Consider the following 18,600-nt stretch of genomic DNA (forward strand, 5'->3'; position numbering starts at 1 on the left):
GATAAGGATGCTGTTCTGCCAATAGACAATGCCGAAGCAATTATAAATGAAAGCCAAATTCCAAATGGCCATAATTCACATAATTTTGCCTCCTTTTGGACTTAAGAAAATCCAATTAATTCTTGAGAAGGTCTACATATTCTGCAAATTGAATGTTTGGCTGTGAAGAATAATTATTTGGTCACATAAATATATTTTGCCTATAACTTTAGATAGTATTAAGCATTTTAGAGATGTGGCATTCTCTTCTTTCTCCTCTTCCTCTTCCTCCTCTTTTTTAGAAAAGATAACTAACATTAATATTGACATTTCTACCTCATAAAATGAAATGGATTTTCCTTTTAGAAAGCTATCATTGTATGACCTGCTGAAATTCTAATTAAAAGTTGTAATCACAAATGGCCTCTACTGGGTAGAAATTTCCTGCATGGATATTATATTTCATTTATGCCCCCCAATAGCTCTTATCTCACTTCAACCAGAGAGGTCAAGAACATCATCATGGGAGACAGAGTCTGTCTTAACATTATTAGCTCTTTTATTGCCCACAAAGACCATGGCTTTTATGAAATATTTTGAAAAGTAATAGTTAATGTCATCTTCCCGAGAGCCTTACAAAAGAAGGGGTGGATATTGGTCTATGTGTAAGGAGACAAATGAAAAATCCAGCTGTTTTCTGCTTATTCTGAAAACCACCACTGGTGGGCTACTGCCCGCTCAGAAGGCAGAATTTTAGATCAGGCACAAAAGGATGTGTTCAGAGATACAGTTCATGAGGGTAGAGGGACTGGGCTCTGAGCAGAGAGTGAGTTGCTAAGACAGGATAGAGATGCCTAATGGTGTTCTCATTCATGCTCAGGTATGAACACAGCAGGTGGAGAGTATCAAGCAAGGGCAGATAATGAGGAAGGCAAAGTAGTTTAGTGGCAGCTATATTCCAGACAGACAGACAGAGAGGCGTGCATGGTACATTTGGATACTGGTCTTCGACCGGCTCTATAATTGTTGTTTTCTTTACAGCCTTGGTTAAGTCTGTGACTGCTCTTTGCCAGTTTCTCTATCTGTGGGATGTTCCAGAGAGTTTATCACTTAACATTTGGATTGTGGCAGCCCTCACCAGATATCCAAAACTTCTGCTTTGGATTTCCCGGCCTTCATCTGCGTTGCTCAGCTGTGTCAGGCCATGAGGACCAAGATAGATAGTTTCTGACAGTGCTATGCTGCGCATCTTTGGAGCCTGAGGCAAAGGGAGAGGGCCTGTCCACACATTAGGATTTCATGTTACATTTAGTAGCTAAGGTTTTCTAGGTCATTAAAGGCATTGACAGAGTCTGTTCCTTTCTATTATAACAGAAAGTAAAAACTTATAATGAGTTCTGCTTTGATTATAAATGAGATACTTACATTAAACAATGTTGCATTTTAAAACCTCTGTTTTACATTTTTTTTTTTACTTCAACACATTACTGTGATGTGGGAAAAAAAACCAAAAAACTGTTAAAAATATGCAAGAGCATGCACAGGGCTTTTGCCTCAGGCCCTAAGCTGGCTTAGGGGTTACTACTGAGAGTCCATGCATGAGATTTTCTTAGGTTTCTTTTACTGTTTCTTCTCTTTTTTCTTACTGATCAGTCAGTGTAGTCATTGAAATGTTTCTTGGAAAGAAATCAACTAAAGGGGAGGATGGATGATTATTGAGTCAGAATGATTTGAAAGTTACTTCTTGTGATGCTGTGGTGGTGTGAAGGAGAATAATCCCCATGAGTTACACACTTGAATGCTTGATCTCCAGTTGGTGGAAATGTTTGAGAAGGATTAGGAAGTGTGGCCTTGTTGAAGCCCCTGAGGGTTGGCTTCGAGGTTTTGAAAGCCCATGGCATTCGAGTTGGCTCTCTCTCTTTTTCTGCCTCGTGGTTGTTGTCTCAACATAAAAGACTTCAGCTCCTGCTCCAGCACTATGGCTGCCAACCTGCTGCCATGATCCCCACATGATGGTCATGGATTCACCCTCCAAAGTTGTAAGCCAGCCCCTAGTTAAAGGCTTTCTTTTATAAGTTGCCTTGGTCATGGAATTTCCTCACAGTTAGAAAAGCAACAAATTCAGCTAGTTAGTTTTCTGTTTCTTTGTCCATATGACTCTTTGTTTGGGACTCTCAGTCGAAAATATGCCTCCACCAGACTGGCCTGAAGGAAAGTATGTGAAGGCATTTTCTTGACTGATTGATATGGGAGGGTCCAGACTGCTTCGTATGGTGTCATCCTTGAGCAGGTAGTCCCGGATGGTGTAAGAAAGTGGGATGAGCAGGCCAGTAAGCAGAATTCCACCATGGCCTATATATCATTGACTGGCTCCAGGTTCCTGCCTTGTTCATGACGTGACTTTCCTGGATGATGGGACTACAAACTTTAAGATGAAATTAACCATTTCCTCACCATGTTATTTTTGGTCATGGCATTTCACCAGAGCCTTAGAAACTCCAACCGTAAGACAACTCTTGCCTCAGAATTACTCTTTCATTTGTCCATGAATGTTAGGAAGGGAACATACCTTCCTGCCACTTCTGGAGGATTTGCCAAGGCTCAGATTGTGTTTCCTCTCTCCCAATGGAGGTAGACATGAGCTGAGCCTGTGGAACTCAGCCCTTCCTATCTCTGAATTCCACCTGCTTTCAGGAAACTGTGTTCTGGTGTGTTCCATGCAATACTCAGCAGAGAATGCTTCCTGTAAAGCTACATTGAGATGCTCAGGATGTCTAATCTCCTCATAGGGTGTTGGTCTTACTCATTGATCTCTTCTAATAATCCAACAAGTAACACAGATATGTCTACACTAACATAGAAGCATGAGAAGAGTCTCAGCTCCTGGTTGATTGAAAATAATCAAAGGTCATGGGCCTAGGGGAAAACAAACTAATATTACTTTGCTAAATGAGCATAGCAATCAAATGACTCCACATGACACACTGCTGTACCCACAGGCAGAACATTTCTCAACTTCATCAGAAAAGCTTATTTTTGTAGTAGATGGGAAATTAACAAAGAGACCCAGAACTGGACAATGTGAAGAGAGGGAGAAACTTTGGGTCATTCAATCTTAAATTCTATGTCTATTTGTCAAATACCAATCAACTATTGATTGCTTCATCTTCTCTTTAGAATCAGAGTTCAGAAGACTCTAAGAAGTCTCCAGAGTTCTTGTTTTTTTCCCCCCTCCTAGGACTATGAACTGTCAGCCACAGGCAGTACACACAATAGAGTTCTGGGTCTCTGCATGGCTGTCTTGGTTATAGGCTGACTCCTTGACACAGTGGTGCATTGCTAGTCAGTTGACATGTATGTACCTACCTGGGCGTGCTCCTGACTGGGTACAGCACTCAGACCCGTGGCTGCCATGTATGTGCTACCAATGGTCTTGATCTTTTCAACGCCACTGAACTTCGGCTTGGAAAGCAGCTACAGAGCAAAGACAACCATTCAGTCACTCAGCTGGGTGTTGACTGGAAGCCTAGGTGCTACAGAGCCATTCTAGGATCCTAGACCACAATCACCACAAAGGGCAAGACACCCTCCCACCTTGAGCATGCAGGGAGCAAACATTTTTATGTATTTCATAAGCGTATCACCTTGGGGAGAGGAAGATAACACAATGACACACTTGGGATTGCACACAAATTGTCAAACTCAAGTAAGGAACTAGCATAAATTATGATGCAAGAGACAGTGGTTGGAAATAAATCCCCAGCTCCATGCATTAGAGGCACCAATACAACACTGATTCAGTGTGTAGGGTCTTCCCTTCACATTATGCAATAATCAGTGCCAAGGAAAGTCTTTGACAGCTGAGCACTGGAGGTGAGGAGAATAAAGACCCCAAATAAAGACCTCACCCTTCCATCGGCCCCAATCTAAAATTTCTGCCTCAGTATCAGCCATAGGCTTCTGTATCCATGCCTCTTCTCACACGGAGGGAAGGCTAAAGCTAGGCAGAAGCCACGAGGGAGTAGTAGGAATGGGAGTAGACTCATTCAGGAGGGCAGGCTCAAATGAACAGCAGCAACCAAAGACCAGGGGCATTGCTTTCTCAGTCCTCCGCTAGTCAGAGAAATATCTTCCAGGCTTAATGACAAAGAAATTACTTGTGAAAATCATGGTGCCACAAATGCACACAGCCACTGTCACTCACGTGTCAATATTGGGAAGACTCTATCTTGCTGCAGGCACTGTGCACACTCTGCAGCTAACATGCCACTGCCCTTCACAAGACACGTGGTGTGAGAGCAGAAGTCTTTGTTATGACTCCTCCATGAACATCCACAGGGAACGCATGGTGGAGATGGGGTAGGGAGAGCACACAGGACCCAGCAGATACTTGACACTGCATAGCTCATGTTCTACAACATCCTCTGATTCCAACGTGGCATTGCATGAATCAGGTTAAATGTACACTCACAGATGACAAATGTTCTCTGTTTTGTATAATATCAATAAGAATGGTACAGCTGCAATGGCCTTGAAGTCACACGTGTGGGTTTTTCTTTCTTACCAGAAAATAGGACATATTATTCTCTATTAGATAGAACATTGCAAGTTGAATAATGATACCTATTTCAAAGTCTAAAGTATATCTCATGTCCCCTCTGGAAAATGATGTATTATTCACACATAGTGCTTTGTCAACAATAAAGTCTGCCATTCATAAACACCTCAATTTGGCATCTGCCAGAGACCTTGAATATGCCCAGTGATGTCAATAATCTACTTCCATAAATAGATCGATTATATTTTAATATATAAAGGGTTGGCCTTTTTTTTTCCCTGGATCTTAAGCCTTTCTCGAAAGTCTTACCTATGAATTAGATGCAGATTTAATAGCTGCTCCCTGCAGTTATATTAACTTGAAATTAAAATGTATTTTCTTCCCCCAAATCATCCAGTGTGTAGGTACAGATTATGACTTGACCTCCAACTACCAAGAGCTAGGTGGAAAGACAAGTCTGAAGGCATGTCACTGTCCAGAACTAATTTCAACTGTGTAGGAATCATACACTGGGGGTGGGGCACCCCTGCTCTTCAGGTAAGTCTTAGCACTTACATCATCAAAGTCAGCGATGATCTCATTCAGGAGCCGGAGGCATTCCAAGCCTTCCTTGTTCACATCTGACTCCGTGTAGAATTCCTTGAAGTCCGGAATGGAGGCAAACATGACACAGACACAATCGTAGGACTGGTGGTACAACTCCTGCACAGAGAAAGAGAGGACTTGAGCACCCGGTGACCTTCACGCCAAGGCCCTTCGGATGTGTGGTCTGCTGGAGATGGCAATGCTCATGGAGAGTGGGAGCCTCTCTCTGCCAGCCACACAGGCAGCACCAGATGCTCAGTGCAGCCTCTGCTCAAGCCTGTCCATCCGCTTTAATGAAACCTTCTTCATGCTTCCTGGAAGATGCTATTGATACATGCCCCCACTGACCTGTAATTATCCCAGTCCTGAATCCTTCAATAGCTGCCAATGAGACAGAAAACCCTTTAAAGCACAGATACAAGTTCCCCCAGCCACCAGCTATTAGGAGTGCTTGTGTGAAACCTGTTCTCTCTACCTCAGACAGCTTTCATCTACCAGAGGCTGAGTTAGGACAATGTGACCTTCAGGCAACTGAAGGGAAGTAAATTCCATTCCTCAAAGAACAGTACTGTATTACAATAGTGTGTTAAGGCTCCATCCTTTGGATTAAAGTCTGCGCTTTTCTTTTCTTTTCTTTTCTTTTTTCCATTTTTTATTAGGTATTTAGCTCATTTACATTTCCAATGCTATACCAAAAGTCCCCCATACCCACCCACCCCCACTCCCCTACCCGCCCACTCCCCCTTTTTGGCCCTGGCGTTCCCCTGTTCTGGGGCATATACAGTTTGCGTGTCCAATGGGCCTCTCTTTCCAGTGATGGCCGACTAGGCCATCTTTTGATACATATGCAGCTAGAGTCAAGAGCTCCGGGGTACTGGTTAGTTCATAATGTTGTTCCACCTATAGGGTTGCAGATCCCTTTAGCTCCTTGGGTACTTTCTCTAGCTCCTCCATTGGGAGCCCTGTGATCCATCCAATAGCTGATTGTGAGCATCCACTTCTGTGTTTGCTAGGCCCCGGCATAGTCTCACAAGAGACAGCTACATCTGGGTCCTTTCGATAAAATCTTGCTAGTGTATGCAATGGTGTCAGCGTTTGGATGCTGATTATGGGGTGGATCCCTGGATATGGCAGTCTCTACATGGTCCATCCTTTCATAGGAAGTGATTCCTTTAATTGCAGCAGAAAGAATGAATGACCATCCCCCCTCCCCAGGTCACTTATTTAAATGGCATGAAACCCTGACTGCATCTGTTTGGAATATCTTTTCACTTCAAGTAGAGAGGGGCTCCTGGTCTTTGGTATAAAGACAGTAAAGCCACAGCATCCCGCATACGTAATTGCATACGTAATTTCAATTGTATAGTGACATCTTCATATGCAAATGGCTTCAGAAAGGAAGGGCTATGGGTGGGTTCATCGCAGGTGTGGAGGGCCTGACCACAGCACAGGCAGAGATGCCTGGTGCCGCTGTGTTTGCAGTGCAGCATTGGAAGGAATGACTTTGCCAGGAAGTTTGTTTAAATCAGATGGACAGCCTCTGAGTGGGAGCCACATTCTGGGGGCCAGTCCTGGCCATGTGCGTGGCAGGGAGAAGGTGCAGCTTTCTAAGAACACTGTCAGTGAGCTCTGTTCCCCGAGAACCTAGGCCCATCCATTGGTTGGCAGGGAGCATGCTTAAACAGCACTGTAACTCCAGGTTTGAGTGCCTCGTAGAGAGAGTAGTTTTTACCTCAGTAATAAACACTTCCGGGAATGACAACCCAAAGGAAGGTCATAACAGCTTCAAGGCAAAGCAGATTCGTGCCAAGCTCCCATTCCCAGGAGCTCTCATCTCACAGGGCTTTCAGCTACTGTCTCCAGCCTGGTGAACACTGCAGGAGCAATAGCACCAAGGATCTCCTTTCGTCTCTGCGCGCTCGGGGTGGTTGAGATGGCCTGCAGTGCAGACATCTCTTCGAAAAACTGTTCTGTGATGTGAACTTCATTTCCACTATAGACAACTCGAAGCTCATGAGACTGCCAAGGCCAGGTTCCAAGACTGCTGGCTGTAGTTCAGCAAGCAGGGCACCAGCGAGAAGAGAGCAGCTAGGAGCCCATCTTGGCTGATACCTTTTAATAAAAGATGTACTGATTCTCTTCTTAAGGATAGGGTACATGCCCCCACCCTAATTGACATTGGCATTAGTCAGGGGGCCCCTGGGAATGAAGTATAGATGGGGTATATTCACCACATACTGGATGCCCATTTCATGATAGCATGACCACTTCAATTCACACGGTACTTTCACTAATACACATGACTGCCTACAGATAAGGAAACTGAGGCACAGAGCAATTGCATTAGTTCTGTAAAGCTGAAATTACTCAGGTTGATCATGAGGCCTACTCTCATAAAGGTTAGATTGATACTTTATATAAAATCTACCAGATGGCTGTAGGGTGGCTATGCTCTCTGCAACCAGGCACCTACTACTGTGGATCATGTGACTTCATATTTATATTTCCCCCTGGAGTCTTGATGATGTCTGGAAGTGGGACAAGATGGGACATATCATTGTACTGACTCATATTTGATCTGCATGTCGTCTCATGCTGTGATTCTTAGATGGGAATCTGTAAGAAAATCAGCTATGGGGTTTCTAAGAATGTGAGTACCTGGGCCTCATCACTGAGCAGATGAGCTTCATCCTTAAGGATGGGATCTGAGCATCCACATCGCTTTGCAAAGCTTAGGGGATGTTCTGCTGGGTGGTGACCCTGATGACCATATCACTTTGAAAAGCTTAGGGGATGCTCTGCTGTGTGACCCTGGTGACCATATCACTTTGAAAAGCTTAGAGGATGTTCTGCTGTGTGACCCTGATGACCAGCTGGAGTCAGGAGCAAGTGGAACTCAGAGGAGTTGAGGGGCCCAATAAGGTTTTCAATTGGTTTGAGAGATGAGTTAAGACCAACTTCTGCATTTGTAGCAGACCATATACGCAAGTAGAGCCCCTGAATGGACACTGTTCATCCTCTCTTCTGAAAAAGCAGTCACCTGGGGTCATTAGAGAAATGCCAGCAGTAAGCAGAGACACTGTACCTCTGGTTCTGAGATTCGGGATTCCTAGATGACTATACCCGAAACCAAGGGAACTCCAGTGGTTTCCAAATTCCTTGGCATGATGAAACCTGAAGGCTTGGAAGAATAATCTGAATTTACAGACAGCTCTCAGCCTTTGCTTTGGGCATGGATCCTGAGCAGACCACATTCTGACTGGTGGGTGTCCTAAGCTTGGGATGTAACTCTCTAGAGGATGTGGGGACTGCATGGAGACAGGAAGATAACCCTTGGGAAGATTGCGCAGTTCAACTGGGAATGGGCAACTCACAAAGCTCTCACAGAGCATCACCAGACTCAGATGCACACACATATGATAATGCTACTGAAATGCCAGGACTGGGAGTATTGTCACCAAGAAATCACTTCTGTGTCCAGTTTCTGTTGATTTGTAAATGTACCAAGCTCTCCCCTGATGCTGAACTAAAACCTGAAATAACCTTCAGGGTCTTCTTGTTACTCAGGGTAATTCAAAGTCCTTTTATCAATAATTAAAATGTTCAGTCCAAAGAGTGATCAAAACCCTGGACCTGTTGACCTGTGTGGCGAGGAGCTGGGTAAAGTAGAATCTTAGGCACTCACTCTAACTGGCACGTCTCTTTCTATCCTTAATCTGCTAGCCATGTTCTTTTCCAAAGCACTCAGGATGGTGAACGTGGGGAGGAAAGATGGTTGGGGTACAGGCCAGTTTTCCATTGACTGTGTCACCCTGGGCAGCGACACCTTGCTTTGCTGACTACTTACTGCTTGCTCGTGGCTGGGCTCTTCATCTGTCCCCCATGGTGAAGAGCATACACTCACCTGGTTGCTATGCTCCCCCCAGTCTTGTGTTCTCAGACCATTCTAGGTTTTTGGATGAAGTCTGTTTTCCTATCCAGGGAATTTTGTGAAACAGGGTCTAGGTCAAGCCCCTGTTGATGCTCATTCTCAGCCTCGGTGCCTGAGAAGAACAGCATCTTTACTTTCTAAGATCCTTACAGTGTAGTTATAGTCCCAACCTTCCAGCTCTGTGGGCCTAGTCACTCAGAGGTAGTTTGTTCTTGGCATTTTATCTCTATCCTGAGTTTTAGGAGCTTCCCAGAATCACTCAGAGCCTTGATTCAGTCAGTCAGTCAGTCACTCAGTCAGTCAGTCAGTCAGTCAGTCAGTCAGTCAGTCAGTCAGTCAGTATTAGGCTAGAAGTTATGGGAGAGGCCTCATTATGGCTCTTAGAATAAGTCTCATTTTGACTACATTTTTTTCCTTCCAATGTCTAGTTTCCTAGTCAGTCCCACACAGGTCAAAACCTATAACTGAGTCTCAAATGGAGCATGCACAAGTTTTGCCCACTGTTCAGTAGTTTCTTTGGAACACAAGACCGAATGTCTGTTAGTGTTACAACCTAAGAGTCAGTTTAATGCTCTGTTCCACAAATTATTGAGAAAGGTCCAGGTTGCAGTAGTTAGACAACAGATAAGACAACTGTATAGACTCTGCTCTTAAGGCACTGAAGGTTGGAGAGGTAAGCTGCAGGGAACATAAAAATAAACGAAGAAGATCGGGGCTTATGCTCAGGAATGATGATACTTGGGCTGTCTCACCAGGCTGGGAGGAGTTAGGTGTGCTCTAGAAAGTGTCTGGAGTTGTGTGGATGTCTTCTCTTCCAGACTTAAGCTACTCCACTATGGTCTCTGGTCTTACACAAGACTCCACTGATCTCTGTATAGATTGTTTAGCACCATGATCTCAAACTGTCAGGCAATACTAATCTGTTCAGGAGCTCATGTAATTAATATCTCCTGAGAGTGCATTGCAAACCAATCTGTCCCTTGAATAGAATAGGTAAGGAATGCTGTGGGCATTGGGCTAAAAGTCCTTGAAGAGCTCTTATTTACAGAGACTATCCACAGAGTATTTGCTGGTCAAGCCTTGGTTCCCTGAAGGAGAGCACCTGGCTAAACATATACATAGCTCCCTTTACCTGGGGCCTCAGGAGAGGGTCAGCTAGGTGACAAATGCAGTCTTCTCATCCAATGATGAGAGTGGGCTCTGATCTGTGTTTAAGGCCTACAGAGTGGAGAGGACCAGCCCCTGGCTTCCCATCAGGAGCTCGCTATCTGTAGGGCAGGAGTATGGGATGTCCAGTTTCAAGAGGAGGGGGCAAGGCTATCTCTGTGAAGCTGGGTTCAGAGCAATGCATTCCATGCCAGGTTCTGAGCAGAGGCACAGGGAGTGATAGCCATCAAAATGAAAGCTTCAGCAAATTGTTACAGTGATTCAATAAATATTGAGTCCTAGATATGAGGGGAGGGTTTTTTTTTATTGTTTATACAATGAGATACAATGGATAGGGGGCAAACGGCACACTGAAGGACATTTGCTGATATAGGTGATGACACGCCCTGACATTTTAGCACGAATTTTTATTTCTAGAAAATTGTGTAGTGAAGGATGACCAAAGCTACCAGCATTTGCCATCATCTCCCACAGACTACGGCGCCGAAGAATAAGAAGGTGCTTCCCTGGTTCCGTCTTACGTGGTGGATGCAGAATCTTGTGTGATATTCTGTGCCTGCCTCTCTCGGACTCAGTACTAAGTATCCCATGACATATCTATCAAGCACAACTGGAGGGAAAGTCAGCCTTTTCACCCTGTACAGATGGCGAGATCAAGGCTCAGATGGGGAAAGTTCCTGGATGAAGGCTGCACAAGTAGGTAACATTGAGAGTAAGATGTGAAGCCATGCTGCCCAGCTCCAGGCTCCTTTCCTGTTCCCCTCTTCCCCCTCTGTTTACTGTTGAGACAGTGCTGACTGTCAACTTGACTGGGTTGAGAAATGCCTGAGATTTTTCTGGGTTGCCTCTGGCTGTCTGCAACGATGCTTTCAATGATGATTAGGCCATGAAGGCTCTGACCTAATAGAGAGATCATTCTGTTATCACTAGATGGTAGTGAACACGAGGAGCCAGGGCCATTGGAGGAAGTATGTCATTTGGAACATACTTGTCTTCTTGGGGTGATGGCATGTTCTGTCATTTGGAATGTCTTCTTGGGGCTATGGCATGTTCTGTCTCTGTATACTATCTTTTTCTTCTTTCCAGGCACTATGATCCTTTAAAACCTTTAAATCCTTTAAAACCATGAACTTTAACTAGTTCTCTTGTATTTCAATCATTGACACAAAAGGAACAAAAGAAGCAGAGAAACTATGTTTGGGTGCTTGCCCCCTTCCTGCCTGCACCATGGCTCTTCCAAGTTTTCTCTTCAGTGCCTCCATGCAGGCTGGAATCTTCTTCCCTGCCACTTGCTGCTTCTGTCTCATAGCTAGTTTCTAGTACTTTCTTTTCAGAGTCAGGGATCCCTTCCTCACAGTGGACTTCCCAGAGCCTGAAAGCCACTCTCCTGATGTGTGCTGACAGGCTGTGGCCCCCAAGAGGAGCCAAGAGTGGCCATTCTGTTCTGTCCATTTCTGTATTTAGGACAGCCCTAGCTGACTCTCATGTCAGGAGCATTAGAGGCAGGCTGCGTTTAGGAATCAGATGAACAGGAGCGGCAAGATGGCCAGTGGGCAACAATGCTTGGTGTGTAAGCCTGTAGATATGAGTCTGGTTTATAGAAGTCATGGATGATGAAAAGAACCAGCCCAAAGGTGGTCCTCTGAGCTTCACATGCACACATGACACCTGCAAACATTCACTCACACACATCACTCTTGTCACACACACACACACACACACACACACACACACACACACACACACACACACACACGCACACACACACACACACACACACACAAGATAAAATAAAACCTAAGAACAGCTAGATGTACAAGAGGCTCCTGTAACACTAATGAAAATGATTTTTTTAGTATGTCCAATGATTTAATTGCTTGTGATCAGCAACAAATAGTTTTCTGAGAAAACTGCTTAGGTCAGAAAATACAAATGACAAGAAGGAACACATGTTTTGACAGGATCGCTACACTCTGCACCCCAAGACTTCTCAGCTGCTCCACAAGCTCCTTTTCTGATTTTCCACATCTAATCTTATTTTATTTGTAAACTGTAAGTTAATTTTTCTAGTGGTACATCTCTACCTATAAATGTGATATCTTAAGCATCATTAAGCCAGCAGTAAAGTCAACAAAAATTACTATACCCAGGGGAACCACACCATAAGCACAGAGCAGTGGATGGCAATGTTCTCAGCATGGGTGTGAGCTATTGCAAGCCCCCTCACAGGAGGATGCTTGGCGGCCTGTTCTCCCAGGTTGAGTTGATCTGGGGATGAGTTCATCTGTCTGGTTTCCTCTGTTGCCTTAATATTCTCTCCCAAGCCCCAGCCTAAATCTCCTGTGGAGTAGACGGTGCTTAGCAGGCTCTGAAAGCACAGAGTGATGCTAGCAGTGCTAACCCCACGGTTTAAATTATGTGCAATTAGAGATTTGTCTGCTTTCTCTTGGTGCTCAGCAATATTAAAGAAAAAACAAACACCAGAAAACTGTTGCCCAAGCCACTCCCATATTCCAACGACAGTCACAACGCTAAGTATTCTCAGATATCCATTTTCTCCATTCAAGATGGGCAGACACAGCTGTGTGTGTGCTTGTAGGGAAAGCGCTTCTTTTTTCCCCCTAAGTACTGCCTTTTTCTTTTTCTTTCTCTCTTTTTTTAATTGGATATTTTCTTTATTTACTTTTCAAATGTTATCCCCTTTCCAGGTTACCCCACCCCCCCAAAAACTGTCTATCCCATCCCCTCTCCCCCTGCTTCTATAATGGTGTTCCCCATCCATCCACCCACTCCTGCCTCCCCATCCTTGATTCCCCTACACTGGGCACTGGGGCATCTATGGAGCCTTCACAAGACCAAGGGCCTCTCCTCCCATTGATGCCCGACAAGGCTCTCTTCTGCTACATATACAGTTGGAGCCATGGGTCCCTCCATGTGTACTCCTTGGTTGGTGGTTTAGTCCCTGGGAGCTATGGGGGGAGGGGTCTGGTTGGTTAATATTGTTGTTCTTCCCTTGGGTTGCAAACCCCTTCAGCTTCTTCAGTCCTTGCTCTAACTCCTCCACTGGGGACCCCGTGCTCAGTGTGTGGAAAGCTCTTAAGTTTACAGTCTCATGAATTATCTTATTGTATTTGAAGTTCCAAGCCCTTGAAAGTTTCCTAAGTCCACAGACAACATGGAAACACTGGCCTGTGGACTTCTGGCTTATTCTGGCTTCCTGACTTGAACTCTGTCACATGTGTGTTGGTATGGAAGTGTCCCCCATGGATGGGGACAAGAGGCCAATTAGAGGACTTGTGTGGGAATGTTGAGCCTCTTAACTCACATTCAAAACCTGACATGATTAAGGAAGAAAATTTAGATTGCATTTCTGTTCGCACACGTGTGTGCCTATGTGTACGCCACACCGAGAGCATGTGGAGGTCAGAGGAGATGGTCAACTAGAGGAGTTGGTCTTCTCTTTCCACCATGTGGGCCCTAGGGATTGAACTCCACTCATCAGGATTGGTGGCAATCACCTTTACCCGCGTGTCACCCCACCAGCCTGGAAGAAATTCTTAATAACAAATTATTTCTTCCTTAGATATTAGAAGGTCTCGCATAGTCCTTGCCTTATCCAAAGCTATCCTTGAACTTTCTATGTATCTGAAGATGGTTTTCAACTTCTAATTCCCACTGCCTCTACCTCCCACATGCTGACATTGTACGCATGAGCCATCACATCTGGTTTATGAACTCAGGGCCTTAAGAATGCTAGGCAAGCATTTTTTTTTTAATCAGGAAAATTATGGTTAAGTTTATTTTTTTTCTACAAATAGCTTATTCCTAAGCAATAAGATTATTTGATCTCTCTAATTTATAGTTATCTAAAAATTAACAGTATGTGTATACAGGCTATTATATATTATATTAGCATAGATTTATTTTAATCATTATGTGCATAAATATAATACATATAAAATATGCATGCTATATACACACACATATGAATATTCAGTTGGAGAGTGTGGGCATGTTAGCTTTTCCTGTCATGATAAAGTTATGGAATTTCAGACCCCGTCACACATGTGCTACCTTCTAGCTAAGATAAATAGGCTGAAGTTAGTGAACATGACATTGCTGTGCACTGATAGTGTATGTAGCAGAGGATGGCCTAGGCAAGCATTCTAGCAACGAAGCTCCGTCTCTGACCATGGACATGCTGCACATGCAGTGTGCAGTGCCGCAGTACGGCAGCCTCGAAGCCCACGGTGACCCCGCCCAGCCCCAGCCTGCCCTCTGACCTCGTTTTTCAGGCTCCTGGCCAGGAAGTGTTCAGCCACGTGTGCAGGTAGCACGTTCTCCAGCAGCACTCGGTTTAGGTTCTCCATGGTTTCGATCTCCTCCCGCTCTTTTTTGAACTTGTTCTTCCACAAGAAGTCTAACCTACAGTAATATTCACTCTGTTACAAGAGGACACAGAGGTGAAGAGACAATAGGCAACTTGTCCTGCTAGAGTGGAGGTCATCAAGAGAAAACACAACAAGAGAGCAAAGCAGCACAAAGAACGAGCGGTTGGTCGCCCTCCCGGCAGAGCCCCATGTCCCGCCCAGATATCTGTCAATCACCGTGTGATACAGAGAAGAAGCCGAGGAATGAGCAAAACCCAACAGCAGAGAACTGGGGGCGTTGGTGGCTTACAAGTTAAGATGATTATAAGCTGCCTCCAGATCTCCAACAGTCAGCTTACAGTCTAGTGACTTACAAATGAAAATGGTTGTAAGCTTCCCTTCTAGATCACCGCTAGTCAGCTTGAATTATTTTTTGACTTGGATTATTTCTTGAATTTTTTTGAAGTAGTACAATAGTATGAAAATGATGAACAAATAAGAAATTCAGCATGCTTCCTAGACAATTGATTTGAATCATATAAGAAATACTTTAAACTCATGTTAGTTTGTCCTTAGAATTTGGAAAGCAGCCTCTGCTACCACAATTACATGTTTGTTCATTATAAAGTATGGATGTTTTTCATTTACCATTGCACTGTGTACTAAGAATGCCAGTACATTGTAGATAAGAGTATATTTTGACATTATTGAGTTAGGAAAGGGGCTGTTGTTAAAATATACATTTTCATGATTTATGGTATATCATAGTACAATATAAAATATATGAGGCAGTTATTATTAATACTGTTGAGATGGAGACATCTATTAGCTGACAAAGGCAGTCTTTGGCCTGGCCATCATTTTGTGTCCCTACTCAAAGCTTTACATTTAAAGTCAAACTTCTCACACACTATATTAATAGAAAGCGTATATTGTACTGACAGGAAAAGCCCTTTATCTGGGAAAAATGCATCATCTTTTTCGATTTGGGGGCAAAGGGGCAGTGTAGTTGGTTTAAATACTAGACTAGAAGAAGGCAGGCCATGGTGGGGTATCAAGAAGACACAAGTGAACACCCAAAGTCAGGCACAATTGGCAGGAACGTAAATGAGATCATGCCCTTAGAGCCAGCACAGGCAGAAAGCCTCCTGCATGAAAGTTCAAGGTTCCCATGAGCTGCTCAGTTAGCAAGAGGCTGCTCAGGTGTTCTTCGGGCATCACAGGCAAACATTTGTTAGTGTCTTATAATTTGGAAATAGCCGCATGGAAGTGATAGTTTGTGTACTGGCTGGTTTTGTGTGCCAACTTGACACAAGCTAGAGTTATTACAGAGAAAGGAGCCTCCCTTGAGGAAATGCCTCCATGAGATCCAGCTGTAAGGCATTTTCTCAATTAGTGATCAAGTGAGGGAGGGCCCATTGTAGGTGGTGCTGTCCCTGGGCTGGTAGTCCTAGGTTCTATAAGAAAGCAAGCTGAGCAAACCAGGAGAAGCAAGCCAGTAAGTAGCATCCCTCCATGGCCTCTGCATCAGCTCCTGCCTCCAAGTTCCTGCCCTGTGTGAGTTCTTGTCCTGACTTCCTTTGGTGATGAACAGCAATGTGGAAGTATAAACTGAAAAAAACCCTTTTCTCCCCAACTTGCTTCTTAGTCATGATGTTTTGTGCAGGAATAGAAACCCTGACTAAGACAGTTTGTTTGATTATCTTTCTCTGTATCTATGGATTGTGCATCTGTCTATCATCTATTTTCTACCTTCACCTACATACCTTCCTGCTATGGTCTGGGTATGATTTACATGAATCCCTGAAAGGTTTAAGTGTTGGAAATTTGGTCTTTAGTGTGGTGTGATGACACGGAGCCTTTAAGATGTGAGGGGCAGTTTGTTGGGAGATCCTTTAGTTACTGGAGGTATCTCCTTGGAAGGGACTGTGAAATTTGGAAGATTATCAAGCTTCTTGTTTTATGATATAATCCTTCTAACCCACAGATCTATAGTACAATGTGATGTATCCAAGATGGCCTTCACTACAGCTGAGATGGTGGCAGGGCCTTGCTCTTTAATGTCTAAAGCTTTGAATATGTGATAAACTTCTTCCTTATAAATGTAGCCTGTCTATCATCCATCAATCTATAAGTCTATCTATCTATCTATCTATCTATCTATCTATCTATCTATCATCCATCATCCATTATCTATATAATCATCCATCCATCATCTATCACATCTCTAGCTCTTTTTGCATGTTAATTATATAATCTAACCATATCATCAACTAATCATCTATATTTATTTATGTATCTATCAACTCTCTAGCATCTATATCATCCATCCATCACTCCATTGTACCACTTTTTTAAGCAATGAAGACCACTTTAGATCTCTCCTACATATAAGCAGTGTTCATAAGAGAAACTCATGTTGAAATGTTTCAAAGGAAAGAAAAGGAGGTCCATCTCAAACCAGTTGTAATGAATTGAATAGTGAGTGTCTCAAAGACAGTTCCAAACCCTGGCTCCTGATATCCATGACCATGGTCTTACTTGGACATAGAGTATATGTTGATATATTTGATTGAGATCTGGAGATGAACTCGTCTTGGAGTTAGGTTGACTCTAAATACAATGATTGTTATCTATGTAAAATAACATGAGGATGAAGAGGGAGATTTGATGAGGCGACATGGGGATGGCCATGTGATACATCCAGCAGAGAGTGACTATATGGCCTAGGTGACTGTAAGGATGGAAATACTGAAGAGAAGAACTAAAGCACTCTGTCAGCCTGAGGAGAACAGTGGTTGTTCCACCCAACCTCCCAGAGCCACAGCTTTGCTCTGTAAAATTCTGTTCCTCAGACCATGATCATCTCTCAGATTGTGTCAGGCAGGATGTGTGTCAAGAGTGTCTGTGACCCTCAGTGCAGTGTCACACTCATCATTGTCTCAAGGCAGCTTTATGCTTTGCCTATTTCCAAAATTTACCCCAAGGAACCTCAGAACTTCCTATTGGTCTGCATGGACAAATTCAGGGGTCGAGAGGCTGCTGAGCCTGGCTTGAGATGACATCTTTGTTTCCAGACACCGCAACAGAATGACACCAGTCTCACTGTGGGATTGTGGAGACAGCCCAGCTTCATGATAGGGATGTACCTCACGTGGAACATAGACTTGACATTCAGTTTGCTGCAGTTTAAACTAGAGGCATGCAGGCTTCATCCATATTCTAAATAAGCCCTTTAGTGGGCCAAATTAGATGTGCTACTGTACATCTGTACAAGATATTGGATATGTTTTCTTTCATTTTATTAGCTGTATTTATTTTATGTGTATGTGTGTGTCTGTGCCTACATATATGTATGTGCACTGTGTGTGTGCCTAGTGTCTATGGAAGCTGGAAGAGGGAACAGGATCTCCTGGAACCAGACGTGTGGATGACTGTGAACCATAATATGCACTGGAAACTGAGCCTGGATCTCTTGTGAGACCAACAAATTTTCTTAACTCCTGAGCACACTTTCTAGCCTGGTCTATACTTTTCTTAAGCATATACAACTAGAAGGATCTTTAGGCTGCCAATTTGCTCAGAAAGCAGGTGGTCATGGGGACAGGAGACCACACAATAAATGTAGCTTCCTATAGAGGTGGCTGTTTGTAACTTATTTGTGATTTGGGAAAGGAGTGGAGGAATGGTCTTTCTTATCCCAGAAGAGTCTTCTGTAATGAATCAACATTCCTGTGATGATTCTGGATTGAAGATCAGCCTCCCAGCCCACCACAGTGTTTCCCATGTGCCTCATATAGATGTGTGATTCACAGCCAAAGGCTGCGTAAGTGACTACAAAGTCTCATTCTACTCCTTTGGGAAGCAACACCTTGTCCAGGTGTCTAGATGTGGAGGTTATGTATCATTAGGTTAATGAGCAAAAAGGAATGGCTTCCTATAAAGACTCCTTAACACAATTATGTTAGTGGTCAGTTACTTATTTGCTTTAAATCTATTATTGAGTAATG

At 43.7% G+C, this 18,600-nt stretch overlaps 1 protein-coding gene across 2 annotated transcripts in view; it reads right to left on the reverse strand.

Annotated features, from left to right (window-relative positions):
• Adcy2 (adenylate cyclase 2) overlaps positions 1 to 18,600 on the reverse strand; it is a 379,558-nt gene that overhangs the window by 17,322 nt on the left and 343,636 nt on the right. Inside the window, exons 20-22 of one of the 2 annotated variants that reach the window (XR_001780768.2) lie at positions 14,504 to 14,645; positions 5,093 to 5,239; positions 3,346 to 3,453 (exon numbers count right to left, since the gene is read on the reverse strand). Coding sequence is in view for 1 of the 2 variants with exons in the window: in NM_153534.2 (NP_705762.2) it covers positions 3,346 to 3,453; positions 5,093 to 5,239; positions 14,504 to 14,662 (414 nt within the window). In the remaining variant the exon portion in view is untranslated. Of the gene's footprint in view, positions 1 to 3,345; positions 3,454 to 5,092; positions 5,240 to 14,503; positions 14,663 to 18,600 lie in introns of both variants that reach the window. The other variant, NM_153534.2, reaches the window with a different exon arrangement.

This window comes from Mus musculus, chromosome 13, assembly GCF_000001635.26.
Source record: "Mus musculus strain C57BL/6J chromosome 13, GRCm38.p6 C57BL/6J".
In the NCBI taxonomy this organism is placed as follows: Eukaryota; Metazoa; Chordata; class Mammalia; order Rodentia; family Muridae; genus Mus; species Mus musculus.